Source organism: Colias eurytheme, chromosome 20 (assembly GCF_061535395.1).
Source record: "Colias eurytheme isolate Ceu_HAF_F1 chromosome 20, ilColEury1 Martin Lab GWU primary, whole genome shotgun sequence".
In the NCBI taxonomy this organism is placed as follows: Eukaryota; Metazoa; Arthropoda; class Insecta; order Lepidoptera; family Pieridae; genus Colias; species Colias eurytheme.
This window is the reverse complement of record NC_142999.1, coordinates 4,739,314-4,762,933: the sequence shown is the minus strand read 5'-3', so window position 1 is coordinate 4,762,933 and position 23,620 is coordinate 4,739,314. Positions and strand designations below refer to the sequence as shown.

The 23,620-nt window shown below is 31.9% G+C and overlaps 3 protein-coding genes across 8 annotated transcripts in view; 2 read left to right on the top strand and 1 right to left on the bottom strand.

The window, feature by feature from the left end:
* Nucleotides 1–1,737: 1,737 nt before the first annotated feature.
* On the top strand, nt 1,738–18,545 carry LOC149899597 (copper homeostasis protein cutC homolog). Of its 5 annotated transcripts, none has more exons than XM_090113600.1 (6): nt 1,738–1,887; nt 2,306–2,444; nt 14,839–15,097; nt 16,226–16,377; nt 17,255–17,317; nt 17,815–18,545. In XM_090113600.1, the coding sequence occupies exons 3-6, from the start codon at nt 14,851–14,853 to the stop codon at nt 18,385–18,387; spliced, it is 1,035 nt and encodes a 344-aa protein (XP_089969726.1). In that variant the 5' UTR covers nt 1,738–1,887; nt 2,306–2,444; nt 14,839–14,850; the 3' UTR covers nt 18,388–18,545. The 5 variants fall into 5 exon arrangements, with proteins under 5 accessions (XP_089969726.1, XP_089969727.1, XP_089969725.1 ...); XM_090113601.1 differs by lacking the exon at nt 1,738–1,887 and adding an exon at nt 2,067–2,085; XM_090113599.1 differs by lacking the exons at nt 1,738–1,887; nt 2,306–2,444 and adding an exon at nt 13,471–13,764 and having other exon boundaries at nt 16,226–16,368.
* LOC149899598 (uncharacterized) lies at nt 7,501–13,181 on the top strand. The gene is made up of 5 exons (XM_090114031.1): nt 7,501–7,775; nt 8,673–8,891; nt 10,239–10,379; nt 10,580–11,707; nt 12,058–13,181. Exons 1-5 carry the CDS (start codon nt 7,730–7,732, stop codon nt 13,179–13,181), a joined length of 2,658 nt encoding a protein of 885 aa, XP_089970157.1. The 5' UTR covers nt 7,501–7,729.
* Nucleotides 18,546–18,902: 357 nt separating the features above from the next.
* The window catches only part of LOC149899596 (uncharacterized), a 75,159-nt gene continuing 70,441 nt past the window's right edge, over nt 18,903–23,620 (bottom strand). For both annotated transcript variants that reach the window (XM_090113953.1, XM_090113954.1), the window contains exons 6-8: nt 22,343–22,530; nt 20,144–20,256; nt 18,903–19,759 (exon numbers count right to left, since the gene is read on the bottom strand). In XM_090113953.1, coding sequence (XP_089970079.1) covers nt 19,535–19,759; nt 20,144–20,256; nt 22,343–22,530 — 526 coding nt within the window. In that variant the 3' untranslated portion in view covers nt 18,903–19,534. The remainder of the gene's footprint in view (nt 19,760–20,143; nt 20,257–22,342; nt 22,531–23,620) is intronic.

The window sequence follows — 23,620 nt, the reverse complement described above, 5'->3', positions numbered from 1 at the left end:
CGACATTTTCGAAGATTTTTTAGACAAAATCCTAAAAATTATTCATCAACTACAAAAAGACAAGTAATTGGACAACCAATTTGATAGTTGTCAAATAAGTTGCCACATGAAAATCTTTTATTTCTTAAATATAAATATGCCATCAGATTCTGGTAGACCTATACATTTGCTTTGACTCAAGTTGTTTTTATTTATTTAAATGTTACCATGTTTTGACAAGGCATAGACTATTTTATTATCTATGAATATACATATATACTTGCAAATGTGCTATTGATAAAGGAATCTGAGTTAATCGACTTTAAAAAAATATTGGACCGCGAAAAACCCCAACTGCGGCGGCACCGGGAGCCGGTTTCGCACAAGACCCGATTTTTGCAAAATGGCTCCCGCACTTGAGTGGCTACGTCGTAGGCAGATGAGCTATAGACACTATATAGATGTGTGTGTGACAAATAGGGATGGATAGATATCAATTGCGTGATGAGCTATCGATAAGTTATGTAAATAAATATGTATCATATGTAAATTTTATGTTCAATATGTTATTAAAGGAGAAATGTATGAATAAAGTATAAATATGTAATTTTAAATTTGTTTACCAAGTGAATAAAGTGTGTGAATTTGAATATTTTTTTGTATTAATAATAAGTACTTACTTTAAAAAAATATGTTTAATTGGAATATCAGAAAAACGTATGCACTTCTTAAATATTAAAATTAATAAAATAAAAGATCGGGTTTAGTGCTATTTTTTCAATAATAAATAGAACAATAATAATAATGTAAAACGACAACTAATTAATAATTTAAAATGAAATGACTAATTTAAAATAATATTAATAATTTTTTATTTAATTTTATCCATTCTATACCTACCAAAATCTTCAAAATCAATTTAGCGGTCCATATATCGTAATTCGTAACATTACATACTTTTCATTTACACTATAATACATTCGCATTCATAATATTAGAAATTGTATCATACCAAACACACCACAAATTTATTTATAATACATTTTTAAAAGAGTTTTAATTTTAAAGTTAAATAAATAATTTGTTAAAATATAGTTCTTCTAGTAAACTTTATATCGAGTACAGCGTTGGTCAGGTCACATCACTACGATCACGTGGCGGGAGTGAGGCGCGTGAGCGAGCCTGCGCGTGTCCGCTTCCCACCTCCCCTTCACCCCCGCGACGCTAAATTTATTTTCATAAAAATAAGTATAACAATCGACTTACTGATGAAATGTGAAACTGGATTTCAATTTTGTGTATTTTCTAGTATCGTTTTTGCAAGATATAACTGCACATTTTACCATGTTTATACCTAGATATGAATAAAAATCAAGAGCAACGCACTTCGTCAGCGCTCAACCACGACTACGAGCGCGCGCGGCGGGAACGTCGTGTTGTTCCCACCTGTGCCTACTGTTCCCACTTGGTTGTTCGCGCTCTATAGATATCTATACTCTAAGGATTATATAGTATTAAGTAAGTTGATAGAAATTAACTAGCAAAACTTTTTGTTACTAGATTTTTTTGCCAAACTTTGTGAATGAAAGTTAATATTGTGACCCCACATAAAATTATTTATTTTTATACATTCACAACTCACAGCAAAAGCTGTGAACAAAAGTATCAAAATGAATATAAATAAATTTGACGAGTGACATGTCCACGTCCCGTGGCATGTTATTGCTCTGAGGTGGCATGTTTTTAAAAAAAATGTTAGAACTGTCAAATCACAAATGTCACTCTATGTGGTTCCCGCCTCCCGGGTTGTTTTAAATTATTAATATTTTGTATATTATCACTTATTACAAAATCAATTGTTTTATGGCCCGTTACCGCAAAGAAGTTACTTACAAATATATATAAAAGGTGTATAGTAAGTAAATACTTTAACTATATCAACACAATTTTGCAATGTAATAGGTATACCAGACCATAATATTACATGTACATGTTGGTACTTACCAACTTGTATAGTACTTTTAATTCCATTGAAGGTAACATACTCTGAGTAGAAGATCTTTTTAATATCTATATAATGATGTAACTGAGGAAAAAGAAACTTAAGTATTCCTATATTTATGTATTTCAAAGATTCCATTGATATCTGATATTTATGAAGAATATTGCTTAATTTGCAATTTGAATCGTATTTTTTACTTACTAAAAATACAATAATATTTACCATTAGATAATTTCAAATTCCAATAATGCTGTATTTGTGTGTAATTGGAACCCCTCCTCCCTCATTATGAAAAAAAAATAAAACTTATTTTAAATGTTGTAGAAAACTCATCTGGTTCATCAATTGATCAAGTGCTAAGCAAGGCTCGTGAACATAAGTTTACATCAAGATCAAAGATCATAAGAGCCTACATAATCTTTAATATTTATTAAGTATACATACGAGGCAATGGGAAAGTCAGGTAACAAATTAAGTATTTCGTATAATTATTTATTATTTAGCATGTTGTTTATCCAACGGCGCCATTTTATGACCTGCCTGAATGTTATCCAGCCAAATAGTTTAACTAATATATAATTTAATTTATTGAATGATTAGACGTTTCTTAAAAATAACCCATTTTTATTTTAATGATGGATCAAAAAAGTGTTATTTATAAATCAACTTCTTCTGTTGATTTTTTTATTTTTGTATAAGGATGTGTCCACATTGTGGTTATGTACTGTGTGGATTTTGAGCAAGAGGAGCTAGACTATTATAAGAAAAAAGTGAAGTCCCATGTCCCCTGGGGTAAAGGGCAGATGCATTATACATCTGTTTCACTGATCGATTTTCTTTAGGGAAAAGTAGGTGATCAGCCTTCTGTGTCCTACCAGACCGAGACATATTTTTAGAATATTTGATCCAGAAAAATCAAGCTTAAAATACAAAAAACACTAGTGAAAGAATTTTTTTATTTTTGCGATATCTTAAAAACTGTATTTTTGAACAAATTTTAAATTTACTTCTATCATATTATATTGACTCATTTATACGACCCGGAAGCCCATAACAGATTATCATGATCAATTTCCTCTTGAGTGAAACATCGTAAAATGCATGAGGGACTTATACTATAAACACTCGCGAATGTGAGCTACGACTCCGTTGGTAGGTGGGGCAGTAGCAGGCTTCCAATCACGTAGAATATTTTTTTCAGTCATTTCCTCTCAACTGAAAATTTACCTGGTGATAGTTTACATGCTACTATAAATGAAAATATACAGGGTGTACCAAAAAGTAGTGATGAACGGAAGCTGAGAGGTAGAGGACCTAGAGGGCTATCCGAATCACCCCCATGTATGTTATGCGATTTTTCGTATTTTCGGAGTTATGACGTTTTTTTCAATTTTTCACCTATCGCCGAGTACGATGATATTTTCACTCATGCTGACGTCAATGATTGCGGAACATGCTTGATTTTTTTTGTGTGCTAAGCTGAAAGATAGGCCAATTCTGTATAGCAACATTTACTATCGTTAGATCTTTGAATGGAATAAAAAAAAGAATTAAATGGCAAGAAAGATAAAATTACCCAGTATGTTCACCACTTCAAGGGCCCGTAAAAAAATAAAATCACATAAAAAAAGTTTTCCGTTTGACTTTTAAAAACTTGCTCTATCTATCATCTGATAGATAGAGCAAGTTTCCGTTCATCACTACTTTTTGGTACACCCTGTATATTTTCATTTATAGTAGCATGTAAACTATCACCAGGTAAATTTTCAGTTGAGAGGAAATGACTGAAAAAAATATTCTACGTGATTGGAAGCCTGCTACTGCCCCACCTACCAACGGAGTCGTAGCTCACATTCGCGAGTGTTTATAGTATAAGTCCCTCATACCCTGAAAATTTCATTTAATTATTCAGAAGGCTTCAATCGAAAAATTTAAATTTAAATGTGGTAAGTGCAAAAATTGAATTAACATAATGATCATTAAAACCAATAAATAGGTGTTTAATTACCAGAAATTTTTAAAATAACCCCGCTGTTGCTCAATGCAAGTGCGACATCACCGTAAAAAGTTGTCTTTCAAATGTCTGAATGCCCTTTTATCATTTTTAATGGTTTTTTCTGCTACTACGAATTTCCGGGTTATTTCGTCCAAATTGTGGCATTCTCTCAAGTAGCCGAGGTCTTTTTAGTATTCCCATTGAAAGAAATCAATGGGGTTTAGGTCGAGGGACCGTGGAGGCCAGGCTTTAAGGCAGGCGTCACCGGCGCATGCGCAGGCTGCAACGACCAATCCATCTTTCAGGGTATCTTTGCCCTTTAGCCTGGCCTGCACGGTCCCCGGACATAAACCCTATTGATTTTTTTCCGTGGGGATACTACAAAGACGAGAGACTGCCACTATTTGGACGAAATAACCCGGAACTTCATAGTAGCAGAAGAAACCATTAAAAATGATAAAAGGGCATTCAGACATTTAAAAGACAACTTTTTACGGTGATGTCGCACTTGCATTGAGCAACAGCGGGGTTATTTTAAAAATTTCTGGTAATTAAACACCTATTTATTGGTTTTAATGATCATCATGTTAATTCAATTTTTGCACTTACCACATTTAGATTTAAATTTTTCGATTGAAGCCTTCTGAATAATTAAATGAAATTTTCAGGGTAGCTATTTGATAGATAGAGCAAGTTTTTAAAAGTCAAATGGAAAACTTTTTTTATGTGATTTTAATTATTTACGGGCCCTTGAAGTGGTGAACATACTGGGTCATTTTATCTTTCTTGCCATTTAATTCTTTTTTTTTATTCCATTCAAAGATCTAACGATAGTAAATGTTACTATACTGAATTGGCCTATCTTTCAGCTTAGCTCACAAAAAAAATCAAGCATGTTCCGCAATCATTGACGTCAGCATGAGTGAAAATATCATCGTACTCGGTCGGCGATAGGTGAAAAATTGAAAAAAAACGTCATAACTCCGAAAATATGAAAAATCGCATAACATACATGGGGGTGATTCGGATAGCCCTCTAGGTCCTCTACCTCTCAGCTTCCGTTCATCAATACTTTTTGGTACACCCTGTATGTTGAGATGTGTAGGAAATCACAAAGTGATTTTTTCAGTTGATATATGTATACGTATAGCATATTCGGAAAAATAACAGTAACGTATAGTAAGTTTTCTTGTGCATACCTGTAATTGGTGTATATGTTACCGGAAATGTATGAAATCAAGGAATTGTATACAATTCCTAGGAAATGTGTACAATTCCGATACCATTTAGGAAATGTATAAAATATTGTTTAAAAAACTATTTAATGCATGCATATCCTTGGAAATGTATAATCTTCCTAGGAATTGTATACAATTCCAATATCGTATTAGGAAATGTGTAAAGTAAATGCTTTCTGTAATAAAACACGTTGTTATTTTTTTTTATTATAGCTCTTATTGGTACAATCGGGTAACAGTCATACCGTAAAATTGTAATAATATTATGTTCATATTATTATCTTACTAATTAACATTTTAAAAATCAACTATCTAACTTTTAACGTTAATATCACAAAATCAACTTATATTTATTCTTATAAAATCAAATTTTCATTTGGCAAGTAATCAGTCCCCTCGTCCCACTGTCCCCGCGTATATTTGGTGCAGTCGGATTGTATAATCCGCCGTATTACATTACGGCTAGCTGTTTTAATATGCCGAAAATTCGTCTTTTTCCAAAATTCTACAAAAAACACGAACCTAACCTAACCCACCCTCTTATCCAAACCAAAAATTTCTGATTACGAATTATCGGCATAGTTACTACAAAATGCCGACCGTTTGTAAACGGCCAGATTATATACAATTAGCCTGCGACATATCAATATCTTAAATGTTTTACATTTCCGATAGCTATTTAGGAAATGTATAGACTTCCTAGGAAATGTGTATAAAATAATTTATTTCACACATTTCCGTGCGATTTTAGGAATTGTATACATTTCCTAGGAATTGTATACAATGACGGATTACACACATTTCCGGTAACATATACAACATATTAATATTCGTTTGTTGTTTAGATTTAAATTGTTTTAATTTTTATGTGTACTCTGTTAGTATGTCTAAATAAATAAATAAATAAATATTCGAAACTCTACCTCTCGTCACTTCACAATCTTAAATTGGCTAGATATTATTCAGACTGTTAATTAAACGGCGTTGTTTAATAAATAGGATATGCTTTTATTGAAACAGCTGATTTAAATAAGCTGCCGCGGCCTGCGACGTATATTATGACATATTGGTTATAATAATAATAATAAAAAAATAATTTGGAAAATCCAAAAGTGCACGCCTCATAATTTTTTTTTAATAAATATTTATTAATTATTATTTTTGTTTATTTAATAACAATTAAACCACATCGAATCAGACCCTGAAAAATGAAAGGGTTCTATTCCTGAGCATACTCAAGCGTAAGAGAAAAAAAAAGACTCGATTAGTAAAGTATTTCGGTCGCTATCGTGTTAACAAGAAAAAGGATCCGCACATACAGACACACGGACGTCCAAGACAGAACTTTTTTAAACTGTTTTTTAACTAGTTTAAATAACAAAAATGACATCAAAAATATCATGAACGTTAAAAATAGTGTTTTTTCTTAATATGTGTGTGTATGTATTATCTTACAAGTGCAATGTATAATACATAAAGACATTTTAAGTTTGAAATATCAGATGTTTTGCGCGAAGTGACAGTAGTACCCACCTCAACGCTTCGCTTATGAGGCGTGCAATAAGATTAGAAAATATCAAAGTTTACTGTTTAAAAATATTCAATATTATGTGATCCTAAGATGTGATCATTCTTATTCTCAAACTCAAACATTTATTTATTCAATTAGACTTCTTTTAGAAGCACTTTCGAATCGTCATTATAATATTAATTTTAACATTTACCATATTATTTATATTACATCAATAGGCTATTTGACAAGGTTTTGAAAACTGTCTCAAATTATAGAGACCACAAAACACATGTTTCTTAATTTTTTGTAGATATTCATTGTGAAAATGGAAAATAAAAACATGACAGTGACATGACATACAAATATGCCGCCAAAACACAATTTTGAAGAGGCGTCTCGCGAAGTCGCGACCATGGTGACCACGGTCTTTTCACTTAGTACTAAATTACTTCCATAGAAACATCATCATTGAAAGTAGTTCGTACACTGTGCTACAGAGGGCGACACTGTCGTAAATGCGTTCCAATTTCAATAAATCGATACATACAAACAGCTGCAACAATATTATTTTTTTCTGAATTTAATATTTTTATTTATTTTTTAAACCATTTAAATGATAAGATTAAGGTTGATTAACTATAATAAATAACATCACAAAGCTTATTTTGTTGTTTCCTTACTATAAACATTTCAGTTTTATAAACGTTTTTTGGAACACAAGCTTCGTTTTGGAACGTAGCAAGGCACCTGCCAAGTGCCACGCCGCCATATTTGACATTGACAGCAATTATTGTCGTTGTTGTAAATGTTTTTCGAGTTTTGTGAGCGCTTTTCTATTTCCTACTGTTTTATTTAACATATCTGGCTTCGTTTTTTGGACTTCGATTACTGCAATTACTGTGACTTCGGCGAACTTTTGGAACTTGTTTATCATTGTGCACCTGTTGACCTGGCTTTTGTTTTTTGGACCTTCCGATTTTTGCACAATTCACGGACTTGAAATGGCTTCAGAGCGAAAGTGTTGTGTTCCTGGTTGTAATAGAACACGTAAGTACATCCCAACGACGTATAATTAAATACTTTTTACCTTTGAGAGCCCTTATGTAGTGGTAGCTGTTTTTTAGGGTTCTGTACCTCAAAATGAAAAAAAGGGACACCTAAATCATGTCCGTCTGTCTGTCACCACTCTTTTTCTCAGGAATGTATAATGTACTGTTGAATAGGTCGTTTAAAATATATTGTAGGTGTGTTGGTTAAAACCATTTGTCGATAAAGTTTAAATTTCAACTTGTTTACTCACTTAAAGAGTCAAAACTCATGTGTTTCTCGCCTATTTACAAATCCTTTGTAAGTTCTATTACACCAGAGTAGATAATTTTTGAAACAAAAAAATCGCTATATATATTTATAATTTTAAGTGTATTTGGGACATACTTAATATAGTAAGTTTCCACCAAATTTCGTAGAAAAAAAAAATTTTGAAGTAGATAAAAATAAAAAGAAGAGAAAAAATTTTGAAGAATTTTGAAGTTATGTGAAAAAATTGTGAATACAAAAGTTGTAGATCTTTTTATTACTTTGCCATTGAACTTTTTTCCGTAGGACTTGTAGTTTTGTTGGAAATCGAGAGAAACCATTTTTTTCTCTAAAAAGCTCCCCCCCTCCCACTTCCCGAACTCGTATTGACCGTAATTTATTTTTTCTTTTATTTTTATTTTTTATCCTTTTCTAATGGATTTCATCCTACTGCGATTTTTTTATCTTTTTATTATTTTTAAAGGCTTCTACCCTGGTGTATATGGACATAGTGTTATTAATATAGGTTATTTAAGAAAGAAAAGAAAGAAAGAGAAAATCAAATAAATTTGGGCTCTGTATCACACCATAATTATGTAATGCAATATCTTTCCGTCCCTTTTAAAAAAAAACATACACTTCTTACAGGTGAAGATAACAATGTCATCTTACACAAGTTCCCGAACCCAGAAAATGAACCTAACAGGTTCTATACTTGGATGTTTGCCATTGGAGGGGATATTTTGACTTTAAATGACATATATGTCTACAAATATCGTAGAGTCTGTCACCAACACTTTGAGAAATGTTACTGGACCACGAACAGAAAACTCACTAATAATGCTACTCCTACACTTCAATTAAAAGGTAAAATAAATAAAATTGCTTTTTCGTACAGGTATTCCACTGCTAGATATAGACCTATTTTTATAATATTTTAATTTTAATTATGGTTGGGTGGGCTATTATCAGTGAAATACTTGGCTATTTTTTAAAGGGAACTATATTTTCTATCACCAAAATTTATATTTGTCATCAAGTTGTATCACCTTATAAATAGATCTATCACCACGAAATATTTTCGTTCTCAGATAAACAAAAATTGTTCCCAGGTATGAATTATCAAATTAATGTTAATATATTATGTGGAAAATAAGAGATCGATTACCAATAAAATTATATTGCATTTCATGAATATAAACTTCGTTCTTATAATAACAGTTTTGTTACTTAAATAATAGCTTTGTGCTCAGAATGGTAGATCTGTCACCAAATAAATTGATTATCGATCCCTGACTGGGACTCCTTTTTATTTGATATTTTGTCACCAATACAGTAGTAACATTTTATTTCGTTCAGATATTAAATTAATAGTATTCGTTACCGATTTAATACATCAATTTATAATTTTAATGAAAAAATTATCAAACGGGCGGAGACAAATTGGCGCGGCAAGCTGATTATTCAGTGGTTATTATTTTTAAGAATAAATATTGATTATTTTAACTTTAATTAAGTGTTTTATCTACTATTCTGCTAGCCATAAGCCAGCTATTTTAAACCAGCACTGATTGTTCAGTGGTAATTATTTTAAACAATAAATATTGATTGAAAGTCAAAATACTTTAATTGTTTTATTTACTACTCTGCTAAAATTTTTATTTAAATATAATTTATACTACCAGTGGAAATTTAGAGCCTTGGGAGTCTAGTTAAGTAGCAGAATCTTTTGGTTGAAACGATGATGACAACCCTAACTTTTTATTTGAACTTAACTCATTGACCACCGAGCGGCCCGATTGGGCCGAGACACAATAGATTTTCTATTGTGTCTGTGATCCGAGGACTGACGGATTAATGCAATTTTCTAGTAACATAATAATATGATTTATTGGTGATCTCTTTAAATTAGTTTGCTTAAATACTTATTAGGACACACCTATTATAATACATATAAAAACATTTATTTGGTACTAGACATTATATCTCAGGATTTTAGGTGATTTATTTGTGAAACTGATTTTGCATTGTTTGGTGTCTACATTTTGGTGACAGATCTACTATTTTGAGGACAAACCCTATTATTTAAGAAACACAAAACTAATTAAATTGGTGATAGCTTAAATGATACCCTTTTTTAAATATTATATTTCTTATAATGTATACAACAGCTAATAAACCATTGTCAAGTCTAATGTAAAATTATTTTTACAGGTTTAGTAATCAAGAGATGTCCCTTAAAAGATGTAACTAATGAGGCAGGCTTTGCGACTGCTGCTGCTGGATGTTCAACTTCCAATGAACACATTGGCATAAAAGCTTCAACATCATGTGATGCTGAAGTATCAACATCTGGTGAGTTTAGTTTTGCCCTTTACAGGCACTAACACCCCCACAGAGAATAGAATAGAATATGTATACAAGCACTTGAATTAGTTCAATATAATGTCTGTATTGAATAGATGATAACTTTAATTAATATTGTTTATAGTGAATAATGAGCCATAGACAGTAGTTTTTATACAAGACTAATTGTATAGTATTTCTGTTTTCAGATTTGAAAACTACCCACCTTAAGAAAAAAGTAATTGGTGGTGGTGGTGGTAAGTTAATCCCTCTTCAAAAGGAGATAAAAAAATTGCAAGCCAGCAAGGATTCATACAAATTGAGGTTAAAGAAAGCATTAACTTTATCCTCAAATAATAATTTCCAACGGGCTTTGAAAAGCTTCACTACCCTGGCTGCAATTTTCATTATGCTGCAATTTCGAGAATATAAAAAGGACAAAATGGGGAGAAGATTCACGAAAGATGAAAAAGTGTTGGCATTAAGCTTATACAAACGTGGACCGAGAGCATACAGACTGCTTAGAAAAATATTTGTGTTGCCATCGCCGATTACATTGAGCAGGATGGTATCGAGAGCTGGCATAAAACCAGGTCTTAATGAAAATATATTTGTACAGTTAAAAAAGCGCGCCCGGAAAATGAAGCCTGATGACAGGCTTTGTACCCTGATTTTTGACGAAATGGCATTATCACCCCACTTCGATTATAATAAAAAAAGAGACGATATTGTCGGCTTTGTGAACAATGGCAGTGAAACCAGAAATCAGATAGCAGATCATGCATTGGTTTTTATGATACGTGGAATTTGTAAGAATTACAAACAACCTATCTGCTACACTTTTTGTTCCGGGAGCACAAAGAAAGACGAGTTAACTGTACTTATTAAAACATTAATAAGAAAATTAAACTCAGTGGGATTCAACGTTTTAGCAACTGTTTGTGATCAGGGTACTTCAAATGTCAGCGCTATAAACTCTTTAATTGAGCAAACAAAAATGGAATCTTTAAAAAAAGGAGAAGAAATGAGAAATGCCACATTTGAAATTGATGGCAATGAAATAATACCATTATATGATGTCCCACATTTACTTAAAGGGATAAGAAATAATCTTCTGACAAAAGACTTACATTTTAAAATAGATGGTGTGGAAAAGGTGGCGAAATGGGACCATATAACCCAATTATATAAAAACAATCCCACATATAAAGGAATAAAAATAATAAAGAAGCTAACAGAGAACCACTGCAATCCAGAAAAAATACCGAAGATGAAAGTGAAATTTGCATCACAAGTATTTAGTAACACAGTAGGACTAAATATGGGCTACTTAGCAGGTGAGTTTTTACATTATAATTTTTAGAAATTTAATTAATTTTAGCTGTTGCAGTCAGTTATTTTTAACCAATTATTTGAAAGGTAAGGATGCGCCCATCAGAACGTTTTGCTTTTAAAGAAAATTGCACCCGCACGCTGGCCCCACTTCAAACAAATTACCTATGACAGATATATGGCATTTTATGGCCAGCCATTATATGTATTAAAAAACAATTTTAGTTTTAGTTTCATATGAGATGTTATTTAATCCGACTCCTTAGCATGTACGAAACCCTCCGGGTAGGAGTCCTACTCATACTTGACCGTTTTTTTGTAATTTAATTTCCTAAACCTAACCTATCTGTTTCAGATCAAGGAATATTGACAAAAGAATGTCAAGATACAGCAGATCTGCTTCTATTTATGGATGAATTGTTTGACTCAATGAATGGCAGCTATAGAAATTCGTCCAAAAAGAGCGGAAAACTATTATTGTTACCATTAACACCACAATCAATGCATAACCAACACTGGGTAAAATCTAAGACAGTCCTTAAAACAATGAAATTTATTTCTAAAGGAAAAGTAAGTGTGGTGCCTTCAGTAAGTAACTGGTTACGTACCATAGAGAACATGGAGTTACTGAGAAATAAATTATTTAAAATTTATGAAATAAAATCGATATGGTGCCGGCACTTCAATCAAGATCCATTGGAGAATTTCTTTGGCAGTATACGAAGTCATGGCTATAGAAACAATAACCCAACTTGTGCTGGTTTTGAAGCAGCCTATGCATCTTTATTAATTAATAATTTAAGCAGCAGTTATTCTCCGGGCTCCAATTGTGAGGATGATTCATGTGTAGTTTTTAAATCATTAAAAAACCTTTTTTTCACAAAAAATACTGCTCAAAGTTTAAATGATAATATTGATGTTGATTTTAATCATGTTAATAATGATGATATTATTGTAGATTTAAATATAAAGAAAAGGGACCCAAGAATAATTGCTGCCTTACAGTATGTAACTGGTTACTTCCTTCGGCAGTCACATAAAAGAGTTTTTAAGAAATGTGTCAATTGTGAAAACAATTTATATAACCATAACAAGTCGTCAATAAATGATTACATCGGATTAAGAGAATACAATAAGAAAAAAGCCTGCTTAACGTACCCAACAGAAGATCTAATTCAATGTTTTTCTAGTATACAAGACATCACCCATTATATTCTATCAGAGAATGCGAAAATGAAAAATTTGAAAGATTATGTAAAATTAATATTATATGCAAGAATTAATACAAATTTTATACACTGTGAAAAACATAAGAGGGAATTGGTGGATTACATATATAATACAGCGACGATTTTTTTCATTTGTAATTGGTGCCGGAATATAAATAAAATTATTTCCGGCGTCTCAACAGATGTTGATAAGGATGATTATATGCATTCACTTGCAATTATTTGTGCAAATAAAAGAAGAAAAAAGTAAACATTTTGTTTCATTACTTACCTACTTTGTACAAATACGGTTTTTACTGATTACTTAGTAAAGATTAACAATGACTGCATGTTAAATTAATCCTGTCATGAATAATTTGTCTTGGGGCAGGATTAATTAACATGCAGTCATTGTTAATATTAGTTGAGCATAAGGTATATGGTGCAGGCCGCCGTTCATCCTACTGCGTTTAGTTCATACACACGAACAGAGATGGCGCTACGTAAATAAATTACTGATTACTCTATTCCCGTATAATATAATATACTCTATGATGGTGACATCACATCTGCGTAAACATCAACTTGCTCCTATAATATATACATATTGTTCGTTTTTGTTTTAATTATAGTATAATTAAGTTAATCTGTTTAAAAACCAGAAAATGAGTTCTTATAAGTGGTGTGTAGTTCCTGGATGCAGAAATACAACTATTAAAACCCCTGACAAACTATTTATATGTGCTCCAAAACATAATATAAAAATGCGTAGAAAGTGGTTGCAGTTAGCTCGCAGAAATCCAAGTGATATATCAATTAAAACAGTTATATTTTTTTGTGAAGACCACTTCGATGTAAGTATGGTGTTGAATACCTAGTAGGCAGTTTATTTTATTTGCAATACATAGTATAAATCGTCTCATTACTTACCTGCTTGAGGTTAGATAATGATATATATGTATATATAAACTAGCGGTCCGCCCCGGCTTCGCCCGTGGTACATGTTTATGTTTTCTTTCCATTAGAACCATTCTCATACTTCAAGGAATATTAAAAAAAAATATATCGAAATCGGTCCACCCGTTCACGCGTGATGCCGTGACCAAGGAAAACGGGTTTCATTTTTATATATATACTAGCGGTCCGCCCCGGCTTCGCCCGTGGTACATATGAAAAATAGATGTTGGCCGATTCTCAGACTTACCCGATATGCACAGAAAATTTCATGAGAATCAGTCCACCCGTTTCGGAGGAGTATGCAGACTAACATTGTGACACGAGAATTTTATATATAAGATAGATTTCACACGTGGTTTTTACCCAAATTAATAAAATAACTTTTATCCCGATAAATGATGATTTAGGATAGAATCCGAAGAGGCTGGTAATAATGAATATTCATGAAGGTTTACATTTGCAGCATTTGATGTTGCTCTATAAGCAATATTATCTCGGAATTACATTTTGATTAGTAAATACCTACCTCAGATCCTACCTCTTGCTTATATATGTATAATATATATGTATAAGTATTCTATCGAATTTGTAATGAATTTGTAATTATTATCCTTAATTGTATTGTTTGACCTAACTTATAAATATTATAAACTAGCTTACCACCCGCGGCTTCGGCCGCTTTCTCTAAAACCTTATAAATTATATACTAAAACCTTCCTCTTGAATCGCTCTATCTATTAAAATAAAACCGCATCAAAATCCGTTGCGTAGTTTTAAAGATTTAAGCATACAAAGGGACATAGGGACAGAAAAGGTGACTTTGTTTTATACTATGTAGTGATTGATGATGTACAGAAAGATTAAAACTCATATCGCACCCTTCAATTCTGTGTTGTCTGTATGTTTTACTAGACACAATTTAAGCCTGATCATCCGGTACCTAATGTTAATGACTCGCTTATATTTTACAGATTGAAAAAGACATGGCCAACTACTGCCGGTACAAAATGGGTTTCAGTCAGAAAATAAAAATGGTAGATGGAGTTTTGCCTTCTAAATTTCATTGCCAGCCAGATCGCTGTAATAGAATTTGTGACCCTGGTACTTGTCGTTCTGCCTTTGCAAAACAGCAAAGAATCTACCTCATTGAGCAATGTGAAGCTGAAATCTTTCAGCCAGCTGGCACTGAGGATAAATCTCATGAAGGAAAAATGGAAGATATAATAACGGGTATGTAAACAATGTCATCTCCATATGATTCTCAAGGAAAATAATCAATACAAACACGTCAATCCTATAAACTGGATGGCTGAAATGAAAAACAAAGAGCATAACCTAAAAAATGTACACTTCATAATTATTGTGCTATTGTGATTCATGTTTCTACATTTAACTAAAAAGGTAATGAATGAAGATTGAAATATTAACTTACGTAGCTGTTTTCACATTTCTCAATTCAGGAGCGTAAAAATCTGGGTTGTTTTTAAAGAACATGCCAACCATTATAGCGTTCACTTTAGGTAGATTTCTACTGGCTGCTTTTTCGAAATTAGGTTCCATGACAAACAAAAATAACACATAAAGAACAAAACAGACACCTTGAATCACAAGAAAAAAGTTATACAAGAAACAAAACTATTGGGATTATGGATAGTGGTGTGATTAATTTTACTGAATAATTCAAGCACTTTGTTGTATGAAGATAGTCACTTTATTTATCTTCAAATAGAGTATCGGAGGTATGTCTTAACAGTCTGAAGGATACGAGTGAACTACACACTAAGAGCTATTTAACTCAACTATTTAAGGGTCTATACAACACTCAAAATGATACCTTTATTTATGACCCTGTTCGAGTATTTCTTATCCTTACTCCTAGGAATCTATACAATAAATATTCACAAGGTTTAACATGTGTTACCAAGTGTTGAGTGCATACAGGGCTCACAAAAGATTTACCAAATGTGCATGATAAGAAAAAGATCATTGCAATAAATCTCACTTAAAGTGTAAGAAACGTAATTGCTTTTAAGAGAGAAACTTTTGTAAATGAAATCAATATTTCAACAAAAACCAAAAGCGAAATTCAGCAACGACGTGAGTAAACGTTGGGAACACTTGTTATTTACGCAGCTGTGACGTCATGGCAGATGCAGCCAATCATGGATGTTTTCGGTCATGTGGTAATTTTAAAAAATATGATGTTTTTTCTCGACGATTTATCAATAAATAAGTTATTATTTATATCATTTATTAATTTAAGTCGCTTCAAAAACCTTATATAGGTATATATGGATTACACAAAAAAGTAATTTATTTTTTATACTGTCAAATAGCCTATTCTAATATTTATTACAGGTCATCTAGAAGTGTGCATTGATAGCCTAGAATCGGCAGTAAATGCGATTAATGGTGGGGCATCAGAGTTAGAAGTATGCAGTTCCTTAGCAGAGGGTGGTCTTACACCGTCACCTGGTCTTGTTCTGGAAATATTAAATATTGTAAGTGAAATGATCATTACTCCAGTAAGTAAGTAATGATCATTAATACTAGCTTTGTGATAATCATAACCTAATGGCTTCCGATATCCTATAAAATTTGCGCCATATTTGTATCATCAGCCTTAAAATTGTCGTACTTGTAGAACTAGACTTACAGTCGCTAATAAAAGGTCGGCAAAAATGTACGGTGGTGCTTTATAAACGTACATGTTCGTTCAAATTAACTCCTTATTTCGTTGCATTAATGTTTAAAGTCTATTGTATCAATTTTATAGGAATACATTGTATAATAGACACATAGGCAGAGTTTTGCACAGGAAAAATCTTGAGCAATAGCGTATTATAAAGTGAATGTATTGCCATTATTGCACGCCTCATAAGCGAAGCGTTGAGGTGGGTACTACTGTCACTTCGCGCAAAACATCTGATTTTTCAAACTTTAAATGTCTTTATGTATCATACATTGCACTTGTAAGATAATACATACACACACATATTAAGAAAAAACACTATTTTTAACGTTCATGATATTTTTGATGTCATTTTTGTTATTTAAACTAGTTAAAAAACAGTTTAAAAAAGTTCTGTCTTGGACGTCCGTGTGTCTGTATGTGCGGATCCTTTTTCTTGTTAACACGATAGCGACCGAAATACTTTACTAATCGAGTCTTTTTTTTTCTCTTACGCTTGAGTATGCTCAGGAATAGAACCCTTTCATTTTTCAGGGTCTGATTCGATGTGGTTTAATTGTTATTAAATAAACAAAAATAATAATTAATAAATATTTATTAAAAAAAAAATTATGAGGCGTGCACTTTTGGATTTTCCAAATTATTTAAAAATTAATTCTATTGCCGTTTATGTAATGCAGATCGTATTTTTATAGGTCAACAAGATTAGAACATCCCGGAAAAATTGCGAAGAAACAAAAGATGGTGGAAATGAAAATGTAAGTAATTATTACTTAATGTGTTGCCAGATGTTTTTTCAAATATGATGGCCATCTTCTTATGAGTAGATAAATACATAGTTAACTTTTCTTTGTTCAGCAATATAATCTATACTTTTTATGAATATTATATTAAAAAGCTGAAGAGTTTGTTTGTTTGTTTGAACGCTCAAATCATGGGAACTACTGGTCCGATTTGAATCTGTGTTAGATAGTCCATTTATCGAGGAGGGCTATAGGCTATATATAATCATCTCGCTGAGACCAACAGGAGCGAAGCATTGCGGGTAAAGCGCGGAGCAGAGCACAGCTTGAACTGGATAATTTTATGATTTTTTTATAAAAAATTGCAAAGACGTTTTTATTTTATTCGGATTTGTGTGTAAACGTATGCTTGTTAGCGAGATAAATTATACTTTCTATCAATAAATGTAAACCTCTCATCTTATCAACACATAACTTAATATTTATATTAAACATAAGATCTATTATTCCAGATTCTAAAGGTCAATATCATGATTCGATGTAGAGGCGGTTCCGATTTTAACTATTCAGAATCAGAAATGGCTACAATGTTAGCAGATGTTCGGCATTACAAAGAAATGAGCGTTGATAGTTTTGTGTTCGGAGCGTTGAATGAAACGCGAGGAATAGACAAAGAAAACTGTTCTAGAATAATCGCTGAAGCACATCCAATACCAGTTACATTCCATAGAGCATTTGATCTATGCTCAGAACCAATTAATGTTGCCATCAAAGAAATTATTCGACTTGGATTTAAACGGCTTCTAACTAGCGGGCAGAAACAAACGGTGGCAGATGAAGATGCGCTAAAGTTAATAAATCATTTACAATTTAAATATGGAGATGAAATAGAAATTATGCCCGGTTCTGGCGTGACCATAGATAATGTGAAAAAATTTATAGATATGGGTTGCAAGTTCGTTCATAGTTCTTGTAAGGTTGTGAATAAATTTGATGAATTGGAAAATGATCTGGGAATGGGTTCGGGTAAAAGGTATGTTACTAGCGAAGATGTGGTTCGATCCATGGTGCAGATAATTAGCTAGAATCTATACATAAATGTGATGAAATAGTGAATGGTGTTGCGTTTTATCGTGAATATATTTATTTATGATATTACTGCTAATTTTAGGCAAAATATATTTTATCAAGACTGTATAGTGTATACCTATTACTCTGAAAATAAAGTTTTTTATTATTAAAATAATGTTATTGATTTTCATTTTATATCATTTTCCACAATAATATATAACAATTACCATAATATGCATATAATTTATCGGGTTTCACCTTTTTATTTACACAAGCATCTATCTGTTCGACACGGTTCGGATGGACGTAAGTTTTTCAAAATTTTAGCGGATATTCTGTGCCAAGTAGTTAAAGACACTAGAAAGCTGCATTATTACTTACTACGGGTTAGTTAACAAGGCAATAATAATAATTGTTCTTATGATCAATGTATCATGACCATGGATAGGGCTAGGTAAATGAAAGAAGGCATTTCTAATAAATTTCTTTATTAAGTGACGTTACATTAAGTAGATATATTAAGTATAAACTATTTCTAAGGTACAAAATAAGGCTATATGTGAAGGTGAGGAGGCTTACTTTAAGGCAGTTCTTGCTTACCGTGTTGTGCACGTCCTTATTACCTAATATATACAATTAAATCTTAATGATATAATATTATACCTAAATATATATTTACGTTGGTAAAATTACTAGAGATTTATAAGTAAGTAAAGCGTTTCATTTCAATTTACAAGCATGGACCTAGGAAAGTAGAAAATCTTGTCTAGTGTTTAAGATCCATAGTATTATCGCAGGGTTTTAACAATAATAGAGTCAAGTAATATTTAAGCAGTTTTGATACAGCGAACTAAAACCTCGAAAGGAAAGCGTTGAGGTGGAAGTTTCCAGTAAAAGATCAAAATTCGTTATTCTGTTATACTTGAAAATGCGAAGATAAATATATTATATCATTTAATTCATAAATATTTTAAATAAATAGTAACAATTAAAGGCCCTTTAACATAAATATACCTATATTTCATACATTAACAATTCAAAGCAGACGGAACAAAAGTTACAATAAAATTTGTGCAAAGATCAACACATTATAACTGTATACTTACTATACAATTGCACATAAATCCTCTTTTTCGTAAAACGAACACCATAAAGTAACATCTATACAATAACAGAATGTCTATTAGTTTTTTTATCTGGCGCGTACGGTTCTAACTTGGCCGGTTCTGTGTTTAGCGCGCTATAGTCTACGGGGAATGGCGGTTGTGGGAGGGAGTCCTTTGGTGGAACTAGTAACCATTGTCCGGGTCCGTTTGGGTTCTTCCCCATCAGCCAGTTGATGTAACAGTGCACGAACGTACCGTAGTCGAGGATTAAGTATGTATTCTGAAATGAAAGATACAATTTTAATTTATAAAATGGATGGAAGTTTGTTACGAATTCACTGAAAAGCAAATGATTATCTATAATATAGTCTGTATAAAGATATAGATTTTTGCCGCAGATTATGTGGCGGGTTCTGTGATAGTCTGATCAAATTTAAATGGAAACTTCATTTCAAGATACGCTCTTGAGAATCAATAGAAATACTAGTAGGTAATTTAAATGATGTAGTTATTAATTGGTATGACAAAAAACTATAACTTCAAAGTTTGCACATGAGTAGTGAAATATAGAAATTGCATTTAATATTTTTTCAAAGGCAATCGCAAGTGTTTTTTAACATTTTTGTAATGACACATAAGAAAATATATATGTATTTTCACTTACACTAGTCATCCGATCATATGCTGTTCCAATGATTTCATCGACTCTTGTCGCCGGCAGACCAATAACAGAACGGTAGAAGGAGGCTAGAGCGTCTTTCGTTATTTCACCAACGCCTGAAAAAATAATATTTTATAACTTAGATTTCATACGTTAAAAAACGACGTAAGCAATTATTCGATTGTAAAATGTTTCATCGTCTTCCATTATTTACGGCCTAAATTCTAATAATTTTCTATGCTCTCTATGCTGTAAATCTATAATAATCATATTACAGTAGGTAGGTTATAGTTATGCTTTTCGACTGACTATTTTCACAGTATTAGATACAATATTATTTCTATTGCACGCCTCATAAGCGAAGCGTTGAGGTGGGTACTACTGTCACTTCGCGCAAAACATCTGATTTTTCAAACTTAAAATGTCTTTATGTATCATACATTGCACTTGTAAGATAATACATACACACACATATTAAGAAAAAACACTATTTTTAACGTTCATGATATTTTTGATGTCATTTTTATTATTTAAACTAGTTAAAAAACAGTTTAAAAAAGTTCTGTCTTGGACGTCCGTGTGTCTGTATGTGCGGATCCTTTTTCTTGTTAACACGATAGCGACCGAAATACTTTACTAATCGAGTCTTTTTTTTTCTCTTACGCTTGAGTATGCTCAGGAATAGAACCCTTTCATTTTTCAGGGTCTGATTCGATGTGGTTTAATTGTTATTAAATAAACAAAAATAATAATTAATAAAAAAAAATTATGAGGCGTGCACTTTTGGATTTTCCAAATTATTTTCCATTATATTCGAAAATGAAATATTTAATAATGGTATAGCAATCAATATCCATTTAGGCTTTATATCTATCTACTATTATCCTATAATATATATTAGAATGATTGCAATTTGTAAACTATAGAGTTTAAATCCACCCGTGTTTAAAAAACTCTCAAATGTCAGCAGAAATGTGCGATAACATAAAAATATTATTTTAATACAATGCCATATAATGCATGCTCATTGTGGTTGTTTCATACGTTCTATTTATTCTACCTGCATTTAGGTGCTATAAATAAAAGTTTTAAAAACTGAATACCATTTTACTATACCCGAATCTCACATCCATATTTTGGCAGTGCATCGTATGTTTTATATTTTATTTTGTGAATGGCCGCCGTCGGATTTAAACTTGGAACAAAGAGGCTGAGAGAATATAATAAGAATAAGAAGAAATAGGAACTCGTATGCTACGAAGTAGGATTTTGGCTAACAATTTCAATTCAATTGCCAAGTTGGAAATCCGTTGATGTATGAGTAGGGACGTTTTTAAAACGAATACACATCTTTTCTATTTTCAGTTTTTGTTCATATTTTTTGTTGCTAGTTTTTAAGTACTGAGTGTATTTAAACTTCTTAAAGTAGGTACCTACTTAATTTATTTATTAGAATTATTATGAAGGTGCCCCCAGCCTGACTGAAAAGTCATAGGATAGGTTTTATCCCGGAAATCTCATCGGAACGCGAACTATGCAGGAAAGGAAGGATTTCTTTGACTACACTGGCGAAACCGCGGGCGTAAACCTAATATTTATTTAAATTTTCTGTATTATTTCATAACATAGATGGCATACAACTTGCAAAGATAATTTTGTAAGTTTTTACTTAAATATCATAAATGTTCTAAGATTATATTTATAAATACTTTAATTATAACGAGAGGCCATTAGATTCGTTAATGTACTCGTTGTTAATTGTCCATCAATTTTATGAACGATCGTTGGGTCTCTCACTCTCAGGCTGAAATTATTTTTACTAACATAATTTGGATTTTATTATAAACGGATAAAGTTTGTTTTCGTATGGCTAAATCGTAATTATCGTGATTCAGTGCCTAAGGCCAGCCGAAGGTACGGTTACGTCAAATTAATCCCATCCATCAGGTTATTTCATCAAGATCTTTGTCGATATTTCATACCGTCGATAGGTAGACCAATTTAAATGTAACAAGCAAATTAGTTAATCATACCTACTCACTTAACATTGATTAATTTATCAGCGATAGAAATAACTTGAAACTTTACTTTGAAATAGTAACTTAAAGATGGAACAATTCTCATAATCGGTTAAGTATACCTTACAAACTTATAAAAATACAATCACATCTTTCCTCTTTTTATATTAGCGTATATATTTACCTGCTCTATCAACAACATGGAACAAAATCTTGCAGAAATATTGCAGGTAGAGTGGCAGATCGGCAAATTTATTTAATTCGCTGAGCAGGAGCGCCCACCTCGCGAGCCAGCCTTCCAGAGTCGTGCGACCTGGCAACCCGCCAGCCTCTGGACCACACACCCGTCTGTAGTATGGCAACTCTGCCCACCTGTCACCAAATTTTATATTAAATTCAGAAAATATTTGTTTTTCTGATGCCTAGCCAAAATGAGATCTGTAGGGGTTAAATATGGATGCTAAATAAAGCAAAGTTTTCAAAATAACCCTTTTTAAAGAGACGATTTAGAAAAATATTCCTTTTTTTACACCGTTTTTTAATAATGCTCTACTGTTTTTTTATTGTTGTATAAATATGTATTCATTGATTGGTAATCGTGAATATTATGTTAAAAGGAAATTGATAAATTTTACAAACAGTGGGTGCCAATTTTTTATTACATGTTTTGTTGTCCAATAAACCGACTCAACACCTGTTACTAAAATCCAACAAGCCATTTTTAAGCCTACTAAAGAGCGTGCCATTCACAAAAACATTATCCTTCTTTTGGCACACACAATTGTGAAAAATGTCTGATTTAAATTCATACATAACATCGATCTTGTTCAGGGTTTTATGCTCATGAGAATATAAAGGATAGAGTATTTTTAAACATTCAACTTCCGGGAAAGCTTAATTCGACAAAAGGTTTACAGGCAGCTTGGTGTCACGTATATTTTTTACTCTCCATTTAGCGGGAAATGTGTAATTTACCTTCCAATCACGTACAACCACCCTAGTTTTGAGATAGCTTCACTAACAAGTACACGAAACGAATATATTATTTGTGTATCAAAAATTATATATGCTTTTTAACTCCAATAAGATAAATTTTATTACATATTATACATTTTAAGATTAATAATTTTTTTTTAAATATATACCGTCATATTGGCCAACATTGCCCGCTTTTTATGAATAATTTCAATTTCCGCAAAAAAATTCTATGGCAACGTTAGTATTTTCTGTTAGCATATGTTTTTCTTAGATCGTGTGCATATAATAATAATATATAATATAATATATATTTATTTTCAGATAATTATCCATAATTGTGTTAGTATACATTAAACTTAGGAACTATGTTAGTAATACATAAATTATAATTAAATTACATAATGCTGTAGAAAATTTCATTATTCTTCAACATTTTAGGTATTCATTTTTTGTCTGTTTTTGAGGGCGGGTAAAGTTATCTGAA

Excerpts from the sequence above, each read along its gene's own strand:
- LOC149899597 (XM_090113598.1), top strand. The coding sequence starts at position 13,576 with ATGAGTTCTTATAAGTGGTGTGTAGTTCCTGGATGCAGAAATACAACT. Across the intron at positions 16,378-17,254 it reads TATTAAATATTGTAAGTGAA|GTCAACAAGATTAGAACATC; the intron begins ATGATCATTACT and ends GTATTTTTATAG. Across the intron at positions 17,318-17,814 it reads AAGATGGTGGAAATGAAAAT|ATTCTAAAGGTCAATATCAT; the intron begins GTAAGTAATTAT and ends CTATTATTCCAG.
- LOC149899598 (XM_090114031.1), top strand. The coding sequence starts at position 7,730 with ATGGCTTCAGAGCGAAAGTGTTGTGTTCCTGGTTGTAATAGAACAC. Across the intron at positions 10,380-10,579 it reads TGCTGAAGTATCAACATCTG|ATTTGAAAACTACCCACCTT; the intron begins GTGAGTTTAGTT and ends TTCTGTTTTCAG. Across the intron at positions 11,708-12,057 it reads AAATATGGGCTACTTAGCAG|ATCAAGGAATATTGACAAAA; the intron begins GTGAGTTTTTAC and ends TATCTGTTTCAG.